Source organism: Sycon ciliatum, chromosome 3 (genome assembly GCF_964019385.1).
Source record: "Sycon ciliatum chromosome 3, ocSycCili1.1, whole genome shotgun sequence".
NCBI lineage: Eukaryota > Metazoa > Porifera > Calcarea > Leucosolenida > Sycettidae > Sycon > Sycon ciliatum.
In genome coordinates this window covers 902,750-928,692 of record NC_088645.1, presented here as the reverse complement: position 1 = coordinate 928,692, position 25,943 = coordinate 902,750, and the positions used below count along the sequence as shown (strand labels likewise).

Here is a 25,943-nt window from a genome sequence, read left to right as displayed (position 1 = left end):
CATATGCTCTTTCCACACCAATATGACAGCAACGTTGAAGATCCCGGCAGTTGATGCGCCACCAATTGAGGTGCGGAACGGCCTCCGGGAGGGTTGCTGCATGGCACCGGTACTCTTCAATCTGTTGATGTGGGCCGTTTTCCAGCAGTGGCATCGTGCTGTTGCCGACATTCCTGGCGTTGGTATTCCTGTGGCAACAAACCCTGGGGGCAGTCTCCTATTCAGTCGGAAGTCAACAGACAAGAGCAAGGTCCATCGCGAGTGTCAATTTGCAGATGACTCTGCTCTGCTGGCGACCACTCATGATGGTGCACAGCGGGCCCTTGACCAATTCATACATGTAGCGTATTCTTTCGGCTTGACAGTCAACCTGGACAAGACAAAGGTGATGGCTGCTGGATATGGACTCGCGGAAGCAGACAGGCTGCCCCTGGACGTGGCGGGTGACGTGGTCGAGTGTGTAGATAGTTTCCGTTATCTTGGCTCTCTCCTCCACATGAATGGCCGCTCTACCCCAGATATCAGCTCGCGCATTGCCGGTGCATCACGTGCATTTGGAGCCCTGCGCCAGCCGGTTTTCACTGACAGCAACCTCTCACTTGCTACGAAGCGGCTTGTGTACGGGGAATGCGTGCTGTCTCTGCTTCTGTACTGTGCTGAGTGTTGGGAGCCGTTGAAGCCCGACCTTGATGCACTGTGCTCTTTCCATCTGCGCTGCATCCGTTCCGTGATGGGTATCAGCCAGCGGAATGTCTGGGACGAACGACTGACCAGGGTTGATGTTCTGGAGCGGTGGAATCCGCGTCAGCCCCGTGACATCTCCAGCCTGCTGACATCGCGCCGCATGGAGTGGCTTGGACATGTTGTGCGAATGCATGAGGAGTGTGCCCCGCGTCAACTACTGTTTGGCACCCTACATCCTGTGCGTCCAATGTGCGGCCCGAGGAAAAGGTGGCGCGATGCTGCGCGGAAGGATCTGGCGGCGTTGGGCATCGACGAATGGTATGACTTGGCCCAGGATAGACGGGAATGGCGGGCCGCTTGCAGTGTTCTGCCCCCGCCCGAACCCGTTTGTGAGCCCCTGCGGATACCTTGTGCCGAGTGTGGCTGTCTCTTCTCCAGGAGTGGTTTGCCTCGTCATAAATGCCTCGATGAGTGCCGCAAACCTGTATCAGAACAGAGAGGTAGCCGACAATGTTCTTCCTGCGAGCGCTGGTTCCGCAGTGCCGGAGGTTTGGCGGCCCACAAGTGCCCCAACTCCCAGATGCTCCCCGCGACATCGTCTCGGGCTCCGTGCCGGACGGCGGTGTCTACCATTGCTGGTCAGGCGACTCCTCCGCCGCAGCGTGTGCGGCTCGCTCTCTCATATTGCAAGGCCCACTGTGGGGCCTGTGGCCGATGCTGCCGCTCTACTCGTGGATTCCAAATCCATAGCCGCCGGAGATGGCCCTCTCGTCGTGCCGATTGAACATGGTCCCTGATCTCTCGGCAGACTGCCGACTTTCTGCCGTCGCGCCTCGTTTTCCATGTTGTCGGCCCCGCGAGGGGACACGTGACCGTAATGGCAGTGTTTACCAGGACCAGGACCAGGTGTGTGCGTGTGTGTCTCATATGGTGCAGTTCTAAGTTCAGTCGATTTCCAATCAAGAGGTGGAGGGTTCGATTCACGAAGATTATGGTCACACACGTCTTTCTTCTTTTTCTCAGACTCCTCCTGACCTTTCCTTCATTCTGCTGCATGGTAACAACCAGTGCATGCCGGAGTATGCGGTGTGATGTTTCTGTGGAATAGAAATAAGAAAAAAGATCAAAAAGTAGGGATTCATCAGCCAGAAAAAGCCACTTTAAATTGCAGTGTGGTGTAGACCAGGCTGAATAGCGGAGTTCAAATCTTCAGCCTTGCAATCTGACCAGCGCTCTGCGAAAACCGACCTTAGGTGCTATTTTGGCGAAATTGAGTTTGTGCTGGATTCTTGACCCATGACCCTTTCTTCAACTTCGGGTGAAGTTTGATGTGGATTGCATACATATTCAGTTAGATACAATGACGATTTCTTTGCACTTTTCCTACAATATTTTGAGAAAAAGTAGCAAAAATCCTGGATTTTATGCTTAATTTTGGAGCCAATGCTGTGAGAATTCAAGCAGCATGATTGCAGCCAAACTTTGCAGAATAAATCTGCATGTCATAATCTTCAAAAGGAAAGGTTTATAATGGCATTGGATCTTCCTGTTGTGGAGATAGACATATTCTTTCTCTCTTCTGTGGATGGTGTTGCTCACGAATCTGCTGGAAGAGGTATTTGGCTCTGTATGAGGATATGCCAGCCAGAGTGACGGGTAGAGGCAGGTGCAAAGTAGTGAAGAAGCTCAGATCAATGCCAGGTTAAAGGATATTGATAGTTTTATCTGGTACTGGTAGTAGAACATCTAGTTATGTCTACATCTGCCGCACACATTGTTTCATAATCGGTGATATCATGGCAGTCTCTTTTCCAAATCTTGCCAAACGTACTGTATGCAGCTTTGCCACCAGGCTTTGTGAACGCCTGGTGAACAAGCTTCTTCGTAGTGATACTGGGCAAATACATGTAGGTTGGTACTGGCTTGTTGTGCCCATGTGGATCTGCAGGTTAAGGGAGGCCATGAGCTATAGCATAATGCTCTATAAAATGCTTCAGCTCCACAACATCTTCCACAGGCAGTGCATTCCAGAATTCATTCAATTCCTGTGTTGGGCTGATTTCCCTTGCACTGACAGCAGCCTGCACAGATTTCAGCACCCAGGGCTTGATCCTGGGCTGGAGGCATACACAAAGACTTCCTGACATGCATGTACATGACTTCCACACCAGCCACTGACTAGTAGTTCATAGTAGTATTGTTGAGCCCCATCTTATCACATCTCCAAGCAGGCTGGACGCGCTGGGTAGCCTCACCACGTCTCCTGAGCACCTCTAGCTTTCCGCCTTCACACAAGCAGCGCTCTGACTTGGTCAGGACGTGCGCTGTGTGCGCTGTAAATGTAAAGCAAGGTTTCAAGTGTCAAGCTCTTGAAACAGCACCAGTGCGGAACAACTAGTCTACAGCCCTTGTCAAACTTGTCGCGCGCCTCCTGGATTGTAGACAGTACTTGAACCGATTTTTCTTGGTCTGCACTCTGTTTATTGCCGGCATTGAGGTGCTGGGCTGGTGGCAAAACTGATGCCTGATCGAAATTCTCCACCCCATGGCCGTCCAGCTCGATCTGGGTAGCGTCCTGCGATTCCACATCCAACTCTCCTTGGCACTGCTGTCATCAGAACTGCGATTGGACCATTCCAAAAAATGACTATTCATCATAAAGGAGTTCGGATGAAACCTCTGGGAGAAGCCCACAGCAATTATTTGAGCTAGCGACTGTCTTCTGCTTCGTTCTGCCATGACTCTCACCTTGTGATCTTCAAAAATCGACAGACCGTGACGTTTTGTTCTTTTTCTCGAAAAAATTAGAAGCACCTAAGGTCGGTTTTCGCAGAGCGCGGGTGAATTATTCTATTGAATGGTGCAGTCCCGGTACAAGTTGCTATAGCTTCTGTTGTAGCATCACTATCATGACCTCCAGCGTCAAAAGGTCAACATGTCAAAAGGCAAGTGTTTGTGTATCTGTGTGTATATGTGTGTGTCTGTGTGTCTCCGTGTGTGTGTGTGCACGCGTGAGAGAGCATGCATGTGTCTGGGTATGTATGTATGGTATGGGGTGTGTGTGGGTGGGTGTGCGTGTGTGATTGCGCCTATTTATATGATCAACATAGGTGTTTGAGAAAGGAGGAAGGCAGTTGAACAAGTTTGGTACTAAAGGAAGTGGACCAGGACAGTTCAACAACCCAGTGGGTATTGTCTCGTCCAACGGCAGATTGCTGCTTGTTGATGAGTCCAATCACCGTATCCAGGTTAGGCTATTGTTCTAGGAGGATGTCCATAATGTGTGTGTATATGTGTGTGTATGTGTGTGTGTGTGTGTGTGTGTGTGTGTGTGTGTGTCCCTGTGTTCACTGGGGACGGTTGTGCTTTTTTGAGCTGCTGCTTACTGCAAGTCCTCGACCTTTGTAAACTTCACAGAGGCCTGAGGTGGCCCTCTTTGGGCCGCCTCTAGGCCAGGGAAAGCGCATGACAGAGGGAAGCATACAGCTGAGAGACGGGACGGCAATTTGGTGCCGTCACTTTTAGTTGTACCCGACGTCGCCGCTCGCGGAGGTTTGACAAGCCCCCGAGCGGATTTGCACAACATCGCGCGATGAAATCTGTCAGAGAGAAGAGAGGGAGAGGGAGACGTTGCCTGCTGTGTTTGGGCTCATGGAACGTGAGATCCTTGGTGGAGCGGGACGGCAACATCGACACTGCTTGTGTTTCTGGACGCGTCGTGGAAGACAAAAAAATTCACCGAGTTATTTCTGAACTGAAAAGGCTGAAAGTGGCGGCGGCAGGCCTGCAGGAAACCCACTGGTTTGGACAAACTATCTACGCTGTCAACGGATTTACTGTGATCTGTTCGGGCCGCCCCACTCCTGGCGAAGAGGATAATCGACGTCGAGGTGAGGGAGTTGCTCTTGTTTTGAATCGTGATACAACTTCGGCGTGGAGGGCTGCGTATGGAACGCGGTGAGTTCTCGGATTGTGAGTGTACGTTTGAAGTACTGTGCAGCTGATGGACCGGATGTTTGGCTCACTCTGGTCAGCGTTTATGCTCCAACGTTTGCTGCGTCGCGGGCATGCAAGGAATTATTTTATGACGATCTACAACGCACTCTGTACGATGTACCCCAGACTGACCATTGTGTAGTGCTTGGCGGTTTCAATGCTCGAGTCGGATCTAGTGAGCAGGGTGATGAGTGGTCCACTGCATGTGGTTCGCATGGATTTGGTGCACTGAACTCTTCAGGAGCTGACCTGCTATCATTTGCTGCATTAAATCAGTTTAGTATTTGTAACACTTGGTTCCCCAAGCGAGACCTCTTCAAGCGGACTTGGCAGCACCCAGGCACTTTGAACTGGCACTGTATCGACTACATTCTAGTGCGCCAGGAGGACCGCCGTTGGTGTATGGACACTGCGGTCGCGCGCAGTGCTGAGTGTGGAAGTGACCACCAACTCCTCTGTTTAACTTTTGCACTCCCGTGTGGACGATTAGTTCGGGAGCGCGACCAGGCAAATGTGCGGCGCCGCCGTTATGATGTTGCCCAGCTGCGGGTGCGCACCTCGGGCCCGGACTCACCTTCGCCTGCAGAAAGGTACCAAGCTACCATTGCACCCGAGCTTGTAGATACATGGCAAGAACAGCACGACATAGATCAGAAATGGTCCAACGTCAAAGCGGCTATCGACAAGTCTGCGGCGTCTGTCTTGGGCTTCTCCCGGCGTCGCCAACCAGACTGGTTTCGGGAGGCAGAGTCAGCCATCCAGCTATTGCTAGATGAACGAAATCGGTGCTATACCGACTGGCTATGTAGTGGCCAGAGCCGCGACTGCTCGCACTACACAGCGTTTAAGGTGGCTAGATCCAGGGCGCGTGCTTTCATATCCTCGGCTAGGGTAGACTGGATAAAGGCAAAGGCACAGGCGGCCACAGAGTCGAGATTCAATGGAGCGGTCGTATGGAAGTGCATCCATGACCTCCAGTCTTGTACCCGGGGCCTCGCCCCTGTGCACACTTCCGCCGTGCTGGATGAGAACGGTAACATCTGCAGTTCACCAGAGGAGCAGAGCCATAGGTGGGGAAGACACTTTGACGGTGTTCTCAACGTGGCAAGTGCATGGAATCGCAATGCCCTGGACGACATCCCACAGCGACAGGAGGCTGATCATCTTGCTGAGGCGCCGACTCTCCGTGAAGTCAGCGCGCTATCTCCCGCCTACAGAACGGCAAGTCCGCTGGAGCCTCTGGCATCCTCCCTGAGATGCTGAAGAGGGGTGGCCCTGACCTCACCGCCAAGCTTGTGGAGCTGTTTGGCGATGTGTGGCGTGCTGGGGTGGTCCCGCAGGAGTGGGTGGACGCCACGTTGGTCCCCATCCCAAAGAAAGGGGATTTATCTCGCTGTGATAATTGGCGGGGTATCTCACTGCCGGATGTTGTGGGCAAGGTTTTGGCGAGCGTCATCCAGACTCGTCTCCAGTCCGTGGCTGCGGATTTTCTCCCAGAGTCTCAGTGTGGCTTCAGGCGTGGCCGATCTTGTACAGATATGGTTTTCAGTGTTCGGCAGTTCCTCGAGAAGACCATTGAGCACAACTGCAAAGGCTTCTTTGTATTTATAGACCTCAAGAAAGCCTATGATTCCGTGCCTCGGGATTGCCTGTGGGAAGTCTTATCCCGAGCGGGTATCCCTGCTCCCATGCTTGCTGTGATCCGTTCCTTTCACACTGACATGTCGGCGGTGGTTCGGGTAGAGAACACGACAACTGACCCTATCCGTGTCACGAATGGTCTCCGTCAGGGGTGCACCATGGCACCTGTGCTGTTTAACATCTTCATGCGGGCGGTGGTGACTGTGTGGCAGCGACGAGTCCGAGATGTCCGGTGTTGGTTTTGAGTTCCGGCATTGTGATGGTGACAATAACCTTTACCGCAAGCCTACCAGGACAGATCCGATTGCCATTGCCATTGAGTCACAGTTTGCAGACGACTCAGCACTTTTCGCGACGACTCGTGCAGGGGCGGAGATGGCACTTGCAGTGTTTGACACGACCGCAGCTGAGTTTGGGCTTAAAGTTCGCGCTACCAAGACACAGTTCTTGGTTGCAGGTAGGGATGTTTCGCCTGGGGACTGCGCTCGAATCGAGCTAGCTGGCACGGTCATCGAGTGTGTTTCGGAGTTCCGGTATCTGGGATCTCTCATTCATCACGGTGGCCGGTCGACACAGGACATCACTGCTCGGATTGCGCATGCCTCTCGTGCTTGTGGCGCCTTGCAAGGAACCATCTTCAGCAATCCTGACCTTGATTTGCATATCAAGAGGTGTGTGTTTAATGCATGTGTGCTGTCGCTCCTCCTCTATGGGTCAGAGTGTTGGACACCATTGCAACACGATCTGCAACGTTTGTCAGTCTTTCATATGCGGTGCATCCGTTCCATCCTGGGTGTGTCCCGCAGAGATTGCTGGAATAATCACACGACCAACGCCCAACTGTTGGAGATGTGGGGTGACTCTGATACCATCTGCGTGAAGGTCGCACAGCGTCGCCTAGAGTGGCTGGGCCATGTTGCCCGAATGGACAGTAGCCGGATGCCGAGACAGATCCTGTTTGGCTCACTTCTCACACGTCGCCCAGCACATGGCCCTCGCAAGCGCTGGAAGGATTGCGTTGTCTCCGACCTAAGAGTTCGTGGCCTCACCAAGGAATGGTACCCTATCGCCTGTGAGTCCCGCGCTGACTGGCGGACTATGTACGCCGAGCCTGTGGAGAATGTGCCTCAGCCTGACCCAGTGGTATGTGCGGATTGCAATCGGTCATTCTCGCGCCCTGGAGATCGCGCTCGCCACAAATGTGTGGTTGAGCGGGCAAAGCCGATTGCTGAGCAGCGAGGGGCTTGCCACTGTGGAGATTGTGGGCGTTGGTTTCGCAGCAAGGGTGGTTTAGCTGTTCACCGCTGTTCCGCACCTCAGCCTCAGCCTCCCGAGCCCCGGCAAGTCTATGTGCAGGATGCCTGCTGTGCTGCGCACTGTGCCGTGTGTGCCCGCTGCTTTCGGTCTGTGCAAGGCCGCGGTCGTCACCGGTGCTCGAGGACTGGCCCGCGCCCGACTGCCCAGCAGCGTAATTCGTTCAGCCATGTATGCGTGTGTTCTCGCCGGTTCCGTTTGCCCCACCATCTCCGGCGTCATCAGGCTGCGTGCTCCATCTTCCTCTCTGATGCCCCTCTGGGGTCCACGTGACCCCTGTGGCAGTGGCTCTACAGGACAGGACAGGACAGGTGTGTGTGTGTGTGTGTGTGTGTGTGTGTGTGTGTGTGTGTGTGTGCCGGAGTATGTGGTGGTGTGTGTGTGTGTGTAAAATAAAAAAATAAAAAATATAATTTATATTCGCATACTGAGCCAGGAATAATATTTTTCTGGTGAAAAGCAGTGATTTGAGTGTGAGCCAGTGTTGCTCACAACCAATTTTTGAGCCAGGAATAATACGTAAAAAAGAGAAGAAACATATCAGAACGAGTTATGCAGCAACTATCCACGACTGTAACAAGATGATAAACGGTCAGAATGTGCGATAAGAAGGCACAAAACTTACAGGCTACTGAGACATTCTGACCGTTTATCATCTTGTTACAGTCGTGGATAGTTGCTGCATAACTCGTTCTGATATGTTTCTTCTCTTTTTTTTACTAAAAACGAAAAATGAAAAATAGGGTTTCAGTGGCCAGAAAAAGCCACTTCAATCAGCTGTGTGGTGGATACCAGGCTAAATTAGTGGCGGTCAATTCATCAGCCTTGCAAGTTGTTGAATGGTGTAATCCCAGCACAAGTTGCTATGTCTAACATAGCTGTTCGCTATCATCGCTTCCGCGATAGGCAGATCTGAGATGTGTGTGTGTGTGTGTGTGTTTGTGTACGTTTGTGTGTTTAAAAGTCATCCGTAAATACCGATATTCATTTAGAAACGAAAACTAGTCGTTTCTCTTCAACCCCCCTCCCCCCCCCCCCCTCCATCAGCAACGAACACATACAAACGATGCATAGTATCGATATTTTTTCTTTTCTCTTCAGGACGTGCCCACACATACAAACTGTGCATCGATATTTTTCGAGCGAACAGGCGCTCAGCCCCCTCCCCCCTAAACGACTAGTTTTCGTTTTTAAATGAATATCTATATTTAATGGATGGCCCCTAGGCTTATGTGTATAGATTCTTGGTTGGAGAAAAGCAATTCAGCACACGAATCACAGAAGCCATACAGTTTTAACTAGGCCTTTTGTAACATTACTTTTCAAGTCGAATACAATGGCGATAAACAAGGTAGCAAGCATGTCCTTATTGCCAGCACTTTGGCGGTCAGAACATTAACAAAATAGCATCGTAAATGATAGCTATTGTGACCCCAACTACATGTTTACCGGTCAGAGCATTGACCAAATAACACTTTAAGAGATAGCGCTAGTAGCACCAAACCACCTAGTGAAATACTTAATTTTAATAGTATCAAAAAACAATAGGGACCACAGTACTACAATGTCAAAATAGTGAGAACTTTTGCACATACTTCTTTTGCACACATAGTTCAAATATGCACATGGCACTCATTGCAAACATGGCACTCCTTTTCACTTCACCACTCAAGCGTGTGTGCTCAACAAATCTCACCTTGCTGTTCTGGAGGCAGTGTACATTGCAAAGCTGAAGCCTGAACTGTGTGTGCGATAGAAGCATGTGCGAAAGTTCTCACTGTTTTGACATTGTAGTACTGTGGTCCCCATTGTTGTTTGATACTTGTAAAATTCATTGCTTAACTATTTAGTTGACACCACTAGATCTGTCTTTTAGAGCGCTATTTGGTCAATACTCTGACTGCCAAATATGAGGTGTAGTGGTGTGTTTAGGTTGGGTGGGGGGGGGGCACGCCCTCCCCCCTTCCCACGCCCCTCCCCTTTTCCCCAAAAAGTTCGACCTGGGTTTGAAAGAAACACCAGGCTGCTGCATGCACAGGCGGTAGACTCCACACGTTGAGAAGGAGCTTCCAAAAGCAGCTGTACTGACCGTTGGTGTGTAGCGGTGCACTGCAGATGAAACGATCGACTCCACACAATGTCTACACTTTTGTTCACATTCCAGGACACGATCGATGCGTCTTGAGAAAGGCGTGCAGTGATGTGCAGAATGCAGCGCTAACCAAGCGGGACTGAAAAACACAGCTTGGGATCGTTAAGCGCATCCTTCTGCAACATTGTACAACGGTGTTTTGAGGATGACCCCCTCGGGATTCGAATCATGCATTGGTTGACTTGAAGACTGTTCTGCGAAGTCTCAGGCACATCCATGGACTTAAAGAAGCCAAGCTCTGGGCTGCAGAGCCTGGATGGATTTTTGCAGAGCATTCTTGCGACGGCGTAATTCCTGTTCCAACAGGAAACCGTGGGATTGATGAAGTCGTTGCAAGTTCAATAGATGACTTTCACAAAGATTGTCTGGGTTCGAGATGGGGCTAGTGGACCTTCTGACTCTCACTTCCCGATCTTTTGACTTTGACTTTGAGACTTTCGCTTTTTGCCTGACGAACGCTGAGCTAGTTTTTTGGCTAGAGTTGTTTTGATTTCGATTCGTCATGCGGAAGCGCTGCTGCGCTTCTCAATGCACCAGCAGACGAGATATGGAACTGAGGCTCCCATTCCATACGTTCCTTTACGAACCGGGAACGCAGAGAAATCGATTCATGCCATATGGAGATGAACTTAAATGAGGTGATTGATGTAGTGTACAAGTAACATGACAGATGATTGTACAATAATTATGTAGTAACTAAGCATGAGATACTGTAGTCTGTAGCCTAGTGTACGTCTGGAAGAAATACCTGTCATGTAATAATTTGTAATCCGTTGGATAGCTAGCAGTGTGACGTACATTGTTACATACATGTGCGACATGCCATCTCCCCCCCCCCCCCCCTCCTCCTCCTTCCCTCCTCAGCCAAATCCTGGACACGCCACTGTAGTTGGCGCCACTAGCGCTATCTTTTAAAGTGCTATTTTGTCAATGCTCTGACCGCCAAAGTGCCAGTAATAGGGACATACCGTAATGTCGCGTATAAAAGCAGTTGCTTATGGCCGTATAAGCCGGGGTTCAAAACATGCTTCTATTCAAAACATGCTTCTCTTCAAAACATGCTTCTACGTCAACATCAAAGTCACATTACGTCAGTCCGGTCATCACTCGATAATATGCCACTCGGATTTGAAATTCATGACTGAGACATGCCAAGTGTCTGAGGATACACGAAAACGAAATACAAAATGCAAAAACATGGCAGGGCGATATTTGAGATGCAAAAGTCTATTCAGATTTGCAATTGACACATCAAAATCAAGTCAAAAACAAGTCAAAATCAAGTCAAAATCAAGTCAAAATCTAGTCAAAATCAAGTCAAAATCAAGTTGACGGTATTAAAAAGCAATGAACATGGCAAGGTAAGGAATTCACAACAATTTTGCTCGTGCAAAGACTGAAATCTGCCAGCAACAAACCAAAACAAAGATTTGGAAAGCCAGGATGGAAATTTACACTTACAGTACTACAACAAGATCATCATCACTATCGGCAGTCTCCATGGTGACATCAGCTACTTCAAGATAAGCAGTTGCAGCAGATTCTTCAGTCAAGAGAGAGTCGGCGGTCGCAGCTGATACAGCGGTGGCAGAAGAGTCGACATCATCGTCGTCGTCGTCGTCGTCTTCACTTGAGGTGCCGCCAGCAGCACCGTCATCAGCAGCCACTTCACCAAGAACATTGGCCTCTTGGTCAAGCTCATCTTCGAACTCTTTCACAACATTGGCTGGCTGCAGGTGCGCAGGCGGCAATGAGAAAAAGGTCTTCAAGCCGTTCTTGGCCATCAGCAGTAGGACGACCTTCCTTGAAGAAGGACACCTGGTCAACAGTGGCGCCAGGAACCTGTCCACAGCAGGTGAAGGAGTTCTTGATGAGGTCCGGTGACAGGGACCGCCATGACTTCACGATCATGTCGCACAGCTTCGACTTCGTAGTGACACGGATGTTGCATGCAGGAGTGTAAGTTTTGTCACCTGTTGCCAGCCATTCATCATACAATTCCCGGATGCTGCTTTTGAAGGGCTTGTTCCAGCTAACATCCGGGGCTTGGACAAGCGGGGTGCATCCACCAGAGATCACAGCACTCAGGATGCGTTTGTGGCACCTCTCTGCAGTGACGGAGTCGGTAAGATGGCAGCGATAAGAATCCCACACTAGAAGCCTCTTTCCCAATGCCATGGAACCCATCACTCTCTGACACCAATCAATTGTCAACTTTTTGTTAAACCATCCATTGTCAGAGAATGCTACTACGATGTCCCGCCGGGCCTTCAGCTCCCTGTCCTCTGCTGCCTTGCCCTTGCCTTTGAAGAGCACAAAGGGCAGCCGCTTTGCACCAGACGCAGATGCCGTCAGTGCAACAGTGACATTTTGCTTGTCATGCCCTGTGAGGCCATGCTGATTGTCCTGGCGCCAATTTCGTTGACTGTCCGGTTGCTAGTCGCATCAAACCAAATGGCAGTCTAATCCATGGCAAAGATGTTGGCAGGGTTTAGATCATTGTTGTCGGCGAACAGCTTCCTGACAAACACAAGGAAGTCCGTTAACTTGGGGATCAGGTCAGGAGGAGTTCGATGGCTCTTGTTCGTCTTCACTCTGGTCATTAGTTGAAGATGCTCAATGAAATTCTTACACCTTCCAGCACTTACATTGAACGGTTCCTGTCCTCCTTGCTCCTCGTGAATCCGCTTAGCCATTGCCTGGACCGACTTCCGCGTCACTCGTCGACATTGCTTGAGCTCCGCGACGATCCATCCGAACAGCTCATCTTCAAGGTCACACAAAAGCAACGTTTTGCCACCGCCGACTAGGCGTGCCCGTGCACGACCACGACAGGTTGTGGATTTTTCTATTCCCTTTAGACTGGCCTCCTTCTGTTTCCAGCGACGAACCATGCTCCCATTCACGTTGTGGAGGTGACTAGCAGCACTGCAGGACGTTTCCTTCGCGGACTTGATGACTGCCAGCTTGAAAGTAAGGCTGTAGTTGTTTTCTCTTTCCTGTCGTCGGTGTCGGCATCTTTGCAGCTGTTGTCAGTGAATCCTCGAAGGAAGAATGAGGATCGACTGCTAGGATTGAAGCAATTTTTTTCTCCCTGGCTAGCCATGACTGTGACCGTACGGAGAATCGGTATTGCAACAACAACTACACAGCGGTTTCATTCTACAACGTTGCATGAAGTGTTGCGTGCCCTATGCAGTGTTGCACTCACGATCACGTCTGCGACCACCAAGAAGTCTTCCATGATGGTACACTGTAGGTCTGCAGTGCGGATAGTCTACTGCTCTGGCATGTGTCCAGGTTTGTTGGAAAGACACACAGTGCTATGCAGTGTACTACTACTAGAGTAGACTGTGTATGTAGTTGACGGGGCCCATGCCCAGTGAACTACAGTCTACACTAGTGCAGTGCGTGACACGAATCGACAGACTGCGACAGTGCAGTGCGCGCGCACTATAAATGCACTGCACTGCACTGTCACACATGACTTGTACTGTACATGTGCAGTACTTGCACGTGTACTCTGCAGCCTGTCTACGCGGCCTGCAGTTGTATGGTGTTTCTGTTGCAACTTTTTCGTCTCGAATAGAAGCAGGGCTTCTATTCAAATCGTGCTTCTCTGTCACGGCGCGGTTCGAAAAATCGGCTTTTATTCGAGTCATGCTTTTATACACGAAATTACGGTACTTGCTACCTTGTTAATTGTATTCCACTTGAAAAGTAATGGCACGAATGGCCTAGTCGGAACTATATGGCAACTGTGCTTCGTGTGTTGATTATATGTGTGTGTTTACATGTGTATGATCCGTTGTGAGGGTGTCTATGAGTGCGTGTGTGTGTGTGTGTGCGTGTATGTGTGTGTGTGGGTGTATGTATGTGTGTATGTGTGTGTATGTTTGTGTATGCGCGTGCATGGTGAGTGCATGAAAGTAACTAATTACTTGACTAATTCACACGTAACATGTATGTATGAAAGGAAAGAAGCGTGTCAGGAATAGCTACTGTAACTACTGCTGTAATGGAATGTTACTGGGCAACTGTTTGGACTGGTGTCTACAAGTATCACGTGATCATGTCTGCTTTGAAAATCAACCTAACACTACTAGTTCTATCAGGAATGCAGAGTTGCAGACATGATACATAGGCGATGGCCGGCTCTACGGTATTCAGCTTTCCCACCAGATTTTGCTAAGTGTATTGAACCTGGGTCTGCTGTAGAGGGAAAGCTCTCTGCTGTCCGCTATTTACAATTATTAGAAGTGCACTGCTCTTTTCCCGCTTGTGCTTCCCTGACGATATAGTCTTCATGTTGCGGACCGCGCACAGACTGCGCAGGTTGCGTCACAGCACACATGCGCATATTGTACGCATTCTTGTTTCTTCTACGCCTTCTTCCTGAGACTCTCAATGAGCAAGAACAACTCGACCTTTGTGTGTTGTATACGTGGGACGTACAGAGAGATATTGAAACAGGCTATCGTCCCATAGCGTCTGCATAAAAAATCCGACGACAATTGGCTCCCAACGGGGGGCTCGAAGATGACGATGAGATTGAGAGTCTCATGCTCCACCGACGGAGACAACAAAGACAATATCAATCTGTGAGCTGCTAGTCACTTGACTTTCAATAGCTTTGCCCAGTATGTAGAGTTCAGAGAGTAAGTGATCATGCTACATTCAATCCAAGTCTAACACTCAGAGTTTACGGCGAGAAATTATGCTCCATTCAACCCAGGTCTGACACAGATGTTGATATTATTATTATTTCCGCGTTCAAGTCGGTGGATCCATTAGGTCCACCCACAGGTTCTCTCGTACCGGATAAATTAAATCAAGGGGATAATGATATGATGATATTGAGCTACGTGATAAAGAATAGTTTCCAAAAAGATACACTCGGTGTGACAAGGGTAAAGACTGCACGTAAGACAGTGACTAAATAGTCATGCATGTGGAGATAGCACTGAACAGTCCTGTGAATGTAGTAATAATTCCGATTAGATAGCAAAACCATATTTGCAGTTCATCGTTTATAGTAATATAGTAAGAATGCAGATTAATGGGTGCACACAGCTGCTCCCTGCTAACACTCAAACTATGCTGCTATGATTGCTAGCGCTGTTACTGCATGCTCATGCTTTGCTGCTGGCTACAGTCACGTGCACTGTACATCACGGTAACCATGACGACCTAACATCATGGTACATGCACACATGATACTCTAATCAGTAATCTCTATGCGACGTGGCATTCTACTTGTTATTCAACGTGACACTCAACCTAGCATTCATTTGTGCGTGTCGCTCAACGTAAGCGGCGTGCGTCGTGGCATTTGATGTGGCATGCTAAAGTTTGCCTAGTTATATTTCGATCCGTTCTGCGTGTGGATCACTCTTGTCAGATAGTTGTGTTTCAACGGGTTGTGTTTTCTCTAGTCCTCATCCTTGTTGTCTCGAACCATGGCTGCCTTAAGGTCAAAGATATTTGCACCATGAAGGTTCCGCGACTCCCCAGTGAACTGGATGCTTCGGGCAGGAAATCTGCCCTTGTGGATCGCCTGATTCAGGCCTGTGAATCTACTCCGAGCGCGGCGAGTGGGGCAGGCAGCTGAGAACGCAAATTGTTGGCACCGTTTGCGCCAGCAGCGCCGTTTGATTTGAAATCTGCAGATGTTTGAGAGAAACGGAGTCACAACTCACAGCGCTTTACCAGGTACAGGCTCGCCTTTGGCCTCTATTTGCAGCCAGAGTCAGCGCAAGTCCACTCCTCTACTCTCTAGTAGGCTATGTCGGTATGGGTGACGGGGCTGACAACCTACTCACCAGTTTTGTTTTCACCAGTCCCAGTCCAGGACGCGATCTTTGTGTCCCAGCACGCGCGGATCACAATGGAAGGAACGAAATAATTATGGTGAGCGAGCAGGCAAGATTCTCCCAGAGATCACAGCAGCTGGGAATCCATTTATGGATATTATCTCGTGCCGGTACGCGGTACTTGTTTCGTTCCGTTTAGCCGAAGGTATGATTTCAAACAACTGAACGACGAAATTGATTCGCCGTCGCCTCTTTGCAGTAGTTGCCGATACATCCTTGTCGGAGAGATTGCAACTAGATCTGTCACTCCCTCTGAGTCTCGATAGAGCTCTGGCCCAAGCTCGCGAGAAGGAAACTGTTCACCAGCAACAACCTGGTTGGTGAAAGTTGTGCACCGTCAAACCGCTGTACAACTTCACACAAAGTAAGTAATAGTTACTAGTATAGTGTACATAGCATGGTTTGAACAGCCACATCACTCACACTCTCTGTGTTCGTGAGTCATATGCACTGGAGCTGCATACACGCACTGACTTAGTCGTCGTGTCTCTGATCGTCAGGATGCTACATGTATACTGTTACTAGTCTGTACTGTACTACTACGCAACCACTGGCTATCTCACTGAGGTGGTGTGTAACATCCAGCCCAGTGTCCAGTGCCCAGAGCAGTGCAACTGCCATCCTGCCACTTCAACTGCTCATGCTTTGCAGCACAGACAGTATACTGACACAGTGGTCATCCCTACTTTAGTCTGCACCCACTGACCCAGGCACAGCCCTAACCCTGGCATCAAGCAATCAATTACATCATTGTACTAGTAGGTCTACCCGTCATTGCCAGCAACAATCCTTGTTTTGTCAAAATCAGTTCTGCAACCTCAGGCTGTGAAACTCCACACCAAGTCACTAGTACAGTGGACATAGCATTCTTTGAACAGCTGCATCACTGTGTTTGTGAGTCATGTGCACTGGTCCTGTGAGCTGCTTGCACAGTGCCATAGCCATGCATGGTCATCTTGTTGCTGATCACAACCATCTTGTGGCAGTGTGAAACCAGTTACATCCAACCCAGTGCAGTGCACCTTTTAATCCTGTCACTTCCACTGCTCATGCGTTGCAGTACCATACACACAGTGGTCACCCCATCTTTAGTCTGCACCTAGGCACAGCCCTAGCCCGGGCATCAATCAATGTAGTACTACTACTAGTCGGTCTACCTGTCATTGGTGGGGTGAGGAACTCCCCCCCCCCCCCTCACACACACACACACACACACACACACACACACACACACACACACACACACACGCACACACACACCATTGGACCATTGGACGCCCATCGCCGGAGTCGATGATAGCGATGCTACAGCAGAAGCCATAGCAGCTTGTGCTGGGATTGCACCATGCAACAGCTTGCAAGACTGAAGAATTGACACACACACACGCACACGCACACACACACACACACACACACACACACACACACACACACACACACACAAACAGTGCATCAATCAATCAAGTACTAGTACCTGTCACTACTGAGGTGCACTACCCAAGTAAGTCACAGGCTGGCCTATGCCCATGGTGTTGCAGTCTGCTCCAGTTTGGATGAGGGTTAGTACTGTTGCAGATGACACTGACATCCCAACCAAATTGTACAGCCAGCTGTTGACGTGTTGCATGAATTCCGTCCGCCAGCAGATATGCTTAGGCCACTCTTGTGCAACTATCTATGTGGTTTTCCAGTATAACGCTCAACCTATCTAGTATCTGCGACACTCGACAAGGGTTGCGTCCTCAAGCACGAACTCGCCTGCCTTCTAGGCCAACTCACATTCGCGTCCCACCATCTGCCCTACGCTGCTTGTCTTCCCTTTTCAAGGCCACATCTGAGATATCATCCCACAGAATGCTGCACCTCTCAGCCTCAGCCAAGGATGACCTGAGCTGGTGGCACCAGACTTTGTCAACATATTGAAGGTGGGCACACACCGTTAAGTTCTCCTGTGGTCATTGCACTCGTCCTCACCCTCTACTTATCTGTGTCCAGCAACACTTACTGTTTAGAGCATCATACTTGCCAGTCAACTCCAATGCCGGTGGCTGATGCTCTGTACGGACCAAGTTGGATGCCTTCAGGACCTTTGCTCCCACAGCTGCGGAGCGGCCGGACGCCAAGGTCAAGCTGATCACTGCAGCAAAGTTCGTCCTTCTATTTGGGCAAGCTCCCTTTGTGTGCACGAGCAATGTTCCGGCGTATAATGCGGGACACCGGCAAGGAGCTCATCAAGATAATTGTCTTACTGCGAGACATTGGCTGTGTTCACATCTGTGTTGCTTGAACTCTTCTCAGTATCCTCTTTATCACATGCTGTCTCAATACACAAACAAATAATGCCTAGCCAACGATGGACTTTTCGGTCCCCGTCCCTCATACCTGTCTATCCTCTTGGCTCAGCCAAAATCCTGCTCCGCAGTGACCTCTCTCTTGGCTCTGCCAAGATCCTGCTCCGCAGTGAACCCTCTCGGACTCCTCTCTTGGGTCCGCCAAAATCCTGCTCCGGCAGTGATAATGCAGATTAATGGGTGCACACAGCTTCGTGCTACCGCTCACGCTATGCTGCTATGTTTGATAGTGCTGTTGCTGTGTTCTCATGCTTTGCTACTGACTACGGTCGTGTGCACTGCACTTCACGGTGACTATGTCGGCCAAACAACATTGTGCATGCACGAGTGACGGTACACTGAACGTGTCATTGAACGTGTCATTGAACATTTCACTTTAACGTGTGGGCGACGTGCGACGTTTCTTAGTTAATGTGTGTGTGTGTGTGTGTGTGTGTATATGTGTGTCCCATATGGTGCAGAGGTATGCGCAGTCGATTTCCAATCGAGAGGTTGCCTGGTTCAATTCCCGACGATTGTGGTCGCACACGACTTTCTTCTCTTTCTCATTCTCCTGCCTCTTCTTTTATTCTCCTGGGTGGTTACCAACAGCCAGTGTATGCACTACTATGTGGTGTGGATTGAAAAGAGAAAAAGAAAAAAGAAAATTGGAAAATAAGGATTCACTGGCCAGAAAAAGCCACTTCAAAAACCGCTGTGTGGTGGCTACCAGGCTAAAAATTAGTGGCGGTCAATTTATCAGCCTTGCAAGCTGTTGAATGGTGTAATCCCAGCACAAGTTGCTATGTCTAACATAGCTGTTCGCTATCATCGCTTCAGCAATGTGCATGTATGGGTATGAGTGTGTGTGTGTGTGTGTGTGTGTGTGTGTGTGTGTGTGTGTGTGTGTGTGTGTGTGTGTGTGTGTGTGTGTGCAAGTGTAGCGCAGAACGAAGTCTCCCCATCCAGGGACAGCGTGGTGCTGTGCAGTGTGGTACATGCAGGAGGTGGTTTCACTCTCGTGGTGGCTTGCGTGTACATCATTGTTTGCCCCTGGAACCATCGGAAGCGTCCGCGCCGGCATCACCTATTCGGCTCAACGTCCCAGCTTCTCTCTTGTGTGTGACATGCAATCGGCAGTTCAAGTCAGTGCCTGGTTTCAGACGTCACAAGTGCGACCGTGGCCATCGAGCAACCAAGTCTGATAGAGCGTCGTATGGTGTTCGCTGTTCTCGCTGCAACCGTCAGTTCCGTCGACAGAGTGACATGAGTCGTCATCTCCGTTTCTGCTCCTGACAATGACTCTGGCTCTGGTGCGTGTGACGGTCAATTCTTCAGCCTTGCAAGCTGTTGAATGGTGCAATCCCAGCACAAGTTGCTATGGCTTCTGCCGTAGCGTTGGTATCATCGCCTCCGGCGATGGGCAAGCATTGCTATCATCGCCTCCGGCGATGGGCGTCAAAGGTCAAGGTCAAAGGTGTGCGTGTGTGTGTGCGTGTGTGTGCGTGCGTGTGTGTGTGTGTGTGTGTGTGTGCGTGTGTGTGTGTGCGTGCATGCGTGTGTGTGTGTGTGTGTATGTGTGGGTGTGTTTGTGTGTGTGTATGTGTGTGTGTGTATGTGTGTGTGTGTATGTGTGTGTGTGAGTGTTTGTGTGTATATGTGTGTGTGTGTGTGTGTTTGTGTGTGTGTGAAGGGGTGTAGCACATGGTACGGTCACTACGGTACTGACCGTACCACTATTTGCCCAAAGCACCCGTGGATCAAGATAATGCACTGATTTGGGCTCTAATTTTCCAAAATTTCGGCTCAGCCACCCTCCCCCACGAGTAAATTGTACTTCAGATGGCTGACCGTACCACACAAAATTACCTTCCGGCGCCCCTGCTGTGTGTGTGTGTGAGAGAGAGAGAGTGTGTGTGTGCGCTCATACGTGCGTGCATGTGCCATATCGTTCAGTGGTATGTGCAGACAATTTCCAATCGTGAGGTTTTAGGGGTTTTACATCGGGCCCTAGACGACCGCTAAAATGGCCAACCGGACAACAAAGAAGTTGAGGCCAAAGACAATGATTTTATTTCTTGCGCATGCATACATAAGAAGTGACGTAATAGGAGTCAGGTTGCTACAGTACTCCCCCGCCAGGGGTGAGGTTGGGAGGAGCGAAGCACGATAAACAAGAAAAAGAGAGAGAAAGGAAGCATGGCATGTACAAGGCGGAAAGGCAATAAAAAACATAATACAATATGCACAAGAGAGTGATGTGTGTTTTTGAAATTTGTTGACAACGTGGCAACAAAGACCGAAACAAAAGTCATAGAGCAGGAAGTGGAAAACAGAGAGATGCATGACAGAGGCGGGTTAACGTGTCAGAGGGGTGTTAAAGTGACAGAGGTGGAGGGCATGTCAGAGGCAGAAAGAAAGAAAAGAGGAAACGTACGCGTAACAGAGGAGTGTTATCATGTCAGAGGCGGCTGCATGTTGCAGGCTTGGCGGGGTACCAGCAGGAGCACAGCATTGGGGCGAGGTGTGCCGGTTGAGGTTGGGACTGATGGAGGCGTGCACAGCTCCACTTGTAAGTCCTGTGAGCCGTGCGTATGCCTGCGTGCGTGCACTGTTGAGCTGGTACGGATGGTGGACGTGGTGATGGCAGGATAAAAACTCCGAAGAGTGCATGTCGGGGTCACCAATTTAGGGGTTTTACGTCGGGCCCTAGACGACGGCTACAATGGCCAACCGGACAACAAAGAAGTTGAGGCCAAAGAGAGGGATGTTATTTCTTGCGCATGCTTGTATATCAGAAGGTTGCGGTTTCTAATCACGTCGGGGTCACCGATTTAGGGGTTTTATGTCGGGCCCTAGATGACGGCTGAATAGCCAACCAGACAACAAAGAAGTTGAGGCCAAAGAGAATGATTTCATTTCTTGCGCTTGCTTATGTATGAAGTGATGTAATAGGAGTCAGGTCACTACAAGGTTCCGGGTTCAATTCCTGACGATTATGGTCACACACGTCTTTCTTCTCATTCTCATTTACCTAGCTCTTCGTTCATTCTCCTGTGTAGTTATCAATAGACAGTGCATGCCAGAACATGTGGTGTGGTGTGTGTATGAAAAAAGAAAAAAAAAGAAAAAAGGGGTTCACTGGACAGAAAAAGCTACTTCATTCAGCTGTGTGGTGTAGACCAGGATTAGTGGCGGTCAATTCATCAGCCTTGCAGCCTGCTGAATGGTGTAATGCCTGCACAAGTTGTTATGTCTAACATAGCCGTTCGCTATCATCGCTCCCACGATGGACATATCAGAGTCGGAGTCTCAGTGTGTGTAAGGGGGGGGGGGGGGGAGGGGCTCACATACGTATGTAAGTGTGTGATTGTGTGTACTGTACTCACTCGATTAGAAGCCCCTCTCAGGCCCCTCTTGAATAATACCCCCCCCCCCCCCTTCAAGCACTGTTTAAAAACATCTCTCGAATAGAAGCCCAGACTACTATACGCGAAGCGTGGGGTGACCAGGTAGTGCCATGTATGTCAATTGCGTAAAAAACATCTCGTGTATGTTCATATTGGTACATGTCCTGGCCAACGTAGTGTGTGCAAACTAACTCGGGCCAAGTTGCTGTGAATATGAAAGTTTTAGAGATTCGATTGGAATACCGGTATGGAATGAAACAATAAAAAACCCTCTCAAATATAAGCCCCTCTTGAATATAAACCACGTCAAAATTGGTATCGAAAAAAATACGAGTCCCGGCTTTTAATCCAGTGAGTACTGTATATGTGTGTGAGTAGGAAGCGACGAGCGGGTTCTGGGCCAGGGGGCGCCCGGGTCCCAAAAAATGGGGTATTATTGAAAAATGGGGTACTAATAGTACCCCATTTTTGCGGTGAAAATTATTTTTGGCCCGGTTTTTTTGCGGATAAAAATATGTGCCAGGGGGTGCCCCTACCTCAAAAAAATGGGGTATTATTGAAAATATGTGTTGTGCACATGTGAGTTTGAATCTCACTTTTTTGGGCCACCTTGCCCCGGATGGGAGTGGGTATAAAAAGTAGAATGTTGAATATGATGTTTATCATGAAGTTTTTTCCGTGACCTACCCCACCTCCCCATGCAATTTTTCAAAAATGGTCCTGCTCGCACACACGTCAGAAAGGTCAGTTCTTGATAGATACGATACATGTCATTACAAAGAATAATGGAACGAACAGTGAATATCGCAATGGAGTGGAGGAGAAAGGTAGTACAATTCAGTTCTTGTTGTCCTGATTTCATCAAGCTGGTATTGGATGAGAGACCACAAAGTTTACTCTTCGAATACGTGTGAGGGTGGATTCACCCATGATCTCTTCCGTGACACGCAGTACGAGGTGGAGTTGTCGGACGCTCTGATGTGCACCAATGGTTCCACCCAGTCAGCAATGGAACTGTCAGTCGACGACCTCCTTTGCACCGCCATCGTGTCAACAGTCGACTCGGGTAATTATTTGGAGATAAATCCATCGTCGCCGATGTCGATCGTACCAACTCGCACACGAATCCGCGTTACTCTTGTTGCAACGGCACGGAGTTGAACGGCCTTGGTACTACGTCGTACACGCACACGATCAACTCGAGAGACTTCATTTTTCGTTCACCTCCTTGACAAGTTGCATTACGTCGCTGGAATCCAAATAGGTTGCATCAGCGAAGAGGTCGATGATGTGTTGAGAGCACGGTTCGTCACGCATGTCACTAAGCTTGTAGAATGAGTGTCTACCATCAGTCCACCTTCGCAGTATGACACCATCATCAGTCTCACTAATAGTTCCGTAGTCCTCCACACCACCGATGACGATTTTAGGAAGGTGCTGTTTCCTATTCTTCACATTCAAGATCAGACTGGTGACCCTGCAGATAATATACTCAGCAGCAGTGAGTGGTGACATATCGAATCTTCTGGGATGTGCTATCATCGGGTCAAGATCCCTGGTTGTCTTGCTAGCACTGAGGCGACGGATTGAGAACTCTTCATTATCGCATGAAAATAAATACCATTTCTCTGCTCTGCACGTCTCAGAAAATGTCCACGCCATTTTAGCTTCTTCACACTGCAAGAAGGAGTCGATATTAGGGAGGTTTCGCTCTACGGAATTACGTATGAAAATAACGTATGAACTGCACGGAATTTTCATACGTGAAAATCAGAGCTGTTGGGTTTCGCTCTACGTGATTTCTCCACGACTGCTCAACATGCGCTGTTGCTTTGGAGACGCGTTGGCTGCATGCGCCCACCGTATGCACCATGAACCGAAACCGCGTTTTCCATGATATTTTGCACGTGGTGTACGGTGTGTGTACCTTGTGTTTCGCGCGGCTTGAATGTTGCCATGGACAAATGCGGAAAATGCGAAAATATATTTCAAAAAGTCCTACGGAGGACCCAACGTAGGAAAGAGCTTTCCTACGGAAATCCGTAGAGAGATTTACGTATGAAAGTTGCCCTCGCTCCCCGGCGCGTACGACATACGGATTTTCATACGTAATTACGTAGAGCGAAACCTCCCTAATGAAACTGCAGGTTGAGACTACTTCACCTCGAGGTCAAAGTTCACGCCGCGATGACCTTTGTAAACAAGGCTACGTCTAGACGTCTCAAACAAGACCAAGGGGTCACGCCACGGGGAGGTGACGACCTTGGAGAACACGATGTGTTTCGAAAGCGGAAAGACGCCCCCGTCATGGTGAGTCTTTTTTGTTCGGGTTTGGAATCTTTCGACTATGATATCAGATTGAGATGTGAATGCCTTTCTTCTATTGAAATGTCGATGAGACGGAGGATTTTTCTAGCTTTCTGCTCATATAATTCTTACTCTCATAGTACTTGATTTTCATATATTTTCAGGGGTGGAAATACGTAAGGCACACGGACCATGGATGCGCACATCATGGAGTGTGCATTGACGTCACAGTGGATTGTAGGATGCATCATGTACCACACAAACACACACACACACATGCACATAATATACATACACTGTGCAATGACATCACAGCGAACTGCTCGATCGGTGGATGCTATACATATACGGAATTCCGTGGTCTCTTCTCATACAGAGATGGTAGAGAGGAATTCAAAAGGAATCTTGGAAAGAGGACTCAACTGTCAATAGAGCGATATTCCCCGCTCGGAGCACGAATATTCCCCGGGTCTTGCGACAGAGTAAATAAGGGAGATGTTAGTGCTGATCACGCTCTATTTGGGATAGTACATGGGATAAATGGATTATACCATTCGTACTCTGTGCATACCGTACCCATTATATTTTCAATCGTGCTGACGCACTCATGAAAATATCTAGCGGTGTACCCCTCGTACCAAGAGTACATGTACTCTTGCTCGTACTCGTGGGATAATCGATACATGTCTTAGTGCTGATCGCGCTCTATTTGGAATAGTACATGGGATAACTGGATTATACCATTCGTACTCTGTACATACCGTATCCCTTATATTTTTCGTCGTGCTAACGCACTCGTGAAAGTGTCCAGCAGTATACCCCTCATACTCATGCGATAATTCTCATGAACGCCATCAGCTTGTACATAGCACTCAATCATTTATTTTTTATTTTTCAATATGAATGACATTGTGAATCATGACCGAAGACTGTTCACATCCTTCTTTGTGAGCCAGGTATTGAATTTATTATCTGTGTAGCCTTTCCATTGCACAAGACGTTGATCCTTGTTGTATTTTAACACCTTGTCGAATCTCAAACCGGTCTCTCTGGCGTGTTGCAGTTCTGCTTCGTAAAACGATCCGATGATGTGTTCTCCCATCAGATCACGAATCCTGTAGGTGTGTGGTGATGTTGATAGGATTTCATCCACCTCGAATACTTCCTCCGTCCAGTTCGCAGTGTAGCCCTTCTCGAAATGACGCTTAGATACGGTTAGGCGCACCTCGTCACCCACTTTGAACTTGGGTTTTGACTGCAGGGGGTCTTGTTGATCTGCATCTTTTGGTATTCTACCGTTCGATGCTTCGTGAGGTGTCATCCCAATGCTTCTATGCTTTGACTGGTTGTAGCGGTCTAGTAGATGAGGTAGGACATTGAGGTACGTGTTCGTGGATTTCTCTGTAAAGTGACGCCACATTCTTGCCTTCAACGTTCTATTGAAGCGCTCGACCACCACCGCTTTACCCTCGTTATGGGTGCTGTACATGATGACGTTGTGTTGTGATAACCATCGTTTCATGGGGGCATTGTAGAATTCCTTGCCTTCGTCTACCCAGAGTTTTAGCGGTGTCCTTCCGGATGTACTGACAATCTTATCGAACGCATCTCTCACGGCGGTACCCGTCTTCGATTTCAAAGGCATTGCCCAGGCATAGCGGCTGTATAAGTCGATGACTGTTAGCAGGAATTTGATGTTCTTATTGCTTCGGGAAAACCGTTGCATATCCACGAGATCTGCACTCCATATATGGTCAATTGCTCTGCTCTTCACCTTGCGTCTTTTGAAATGCACTCGTCTGGGCTTGTGCAATTCGTTAGCCAGTTTCGTATGGAACTGTGCGGGTTCTGTCTTCTTCTTCCGTCTTCCATCCTGAATTGCCTTTTGCACTTTGTTGTCCCAAAAGGCTCCAGCACCTTCCAGGGCACCTGAACTGAGAACCAGTTGATCGTTTTCCAGCTTTTCGTCATCATCAAAGACTCTTCGGAAAATTCGAAGTGCTTCATCCAGACCATATTTGGAAAATAGCTTTCCCATCAATATGGCATACCATCCACATACTGCTGTGCTTCTGTCTTGAACGGCTTGGGTGTTGGTGATGATCTTACAGTCTGCGTAGGCTTCTTTAAAGAAATCGCACAGTGCAGGTTCAGTGTAATCTTGCTCCATAGTGTATAGACTGCGTCCGAAACTGTCAAAAACCAGGATCACGTTTTGCTCGCGACACACGGTCAA

General features: G+C 49.0%; 1 protein-coding gene across 2 annotated transcripts in view; it reads left to right on the top strand.

Moving 5' to 3' along the window:
• LOC135811195 (RING finger protein nhl-1-like) overlaps positions 1-25,943 on the top strand; it is a 209,821-nt gene that overhangs the window by 159,375 nt on the left and 24,503 nt on the right. For both annotated transcript variants that reach the window (XM_065324389.1, XM_065324388.1), the window contains one exon: positions 3,795-3,932. In XM_065324389.1, the coding sequence (XP_065180461.1) occupies positions 3,795-3,932 (138 nt within the window). The remainder of the gene's footprint in view (positions 1-3,794; positions 3,933-25,943) is intronic.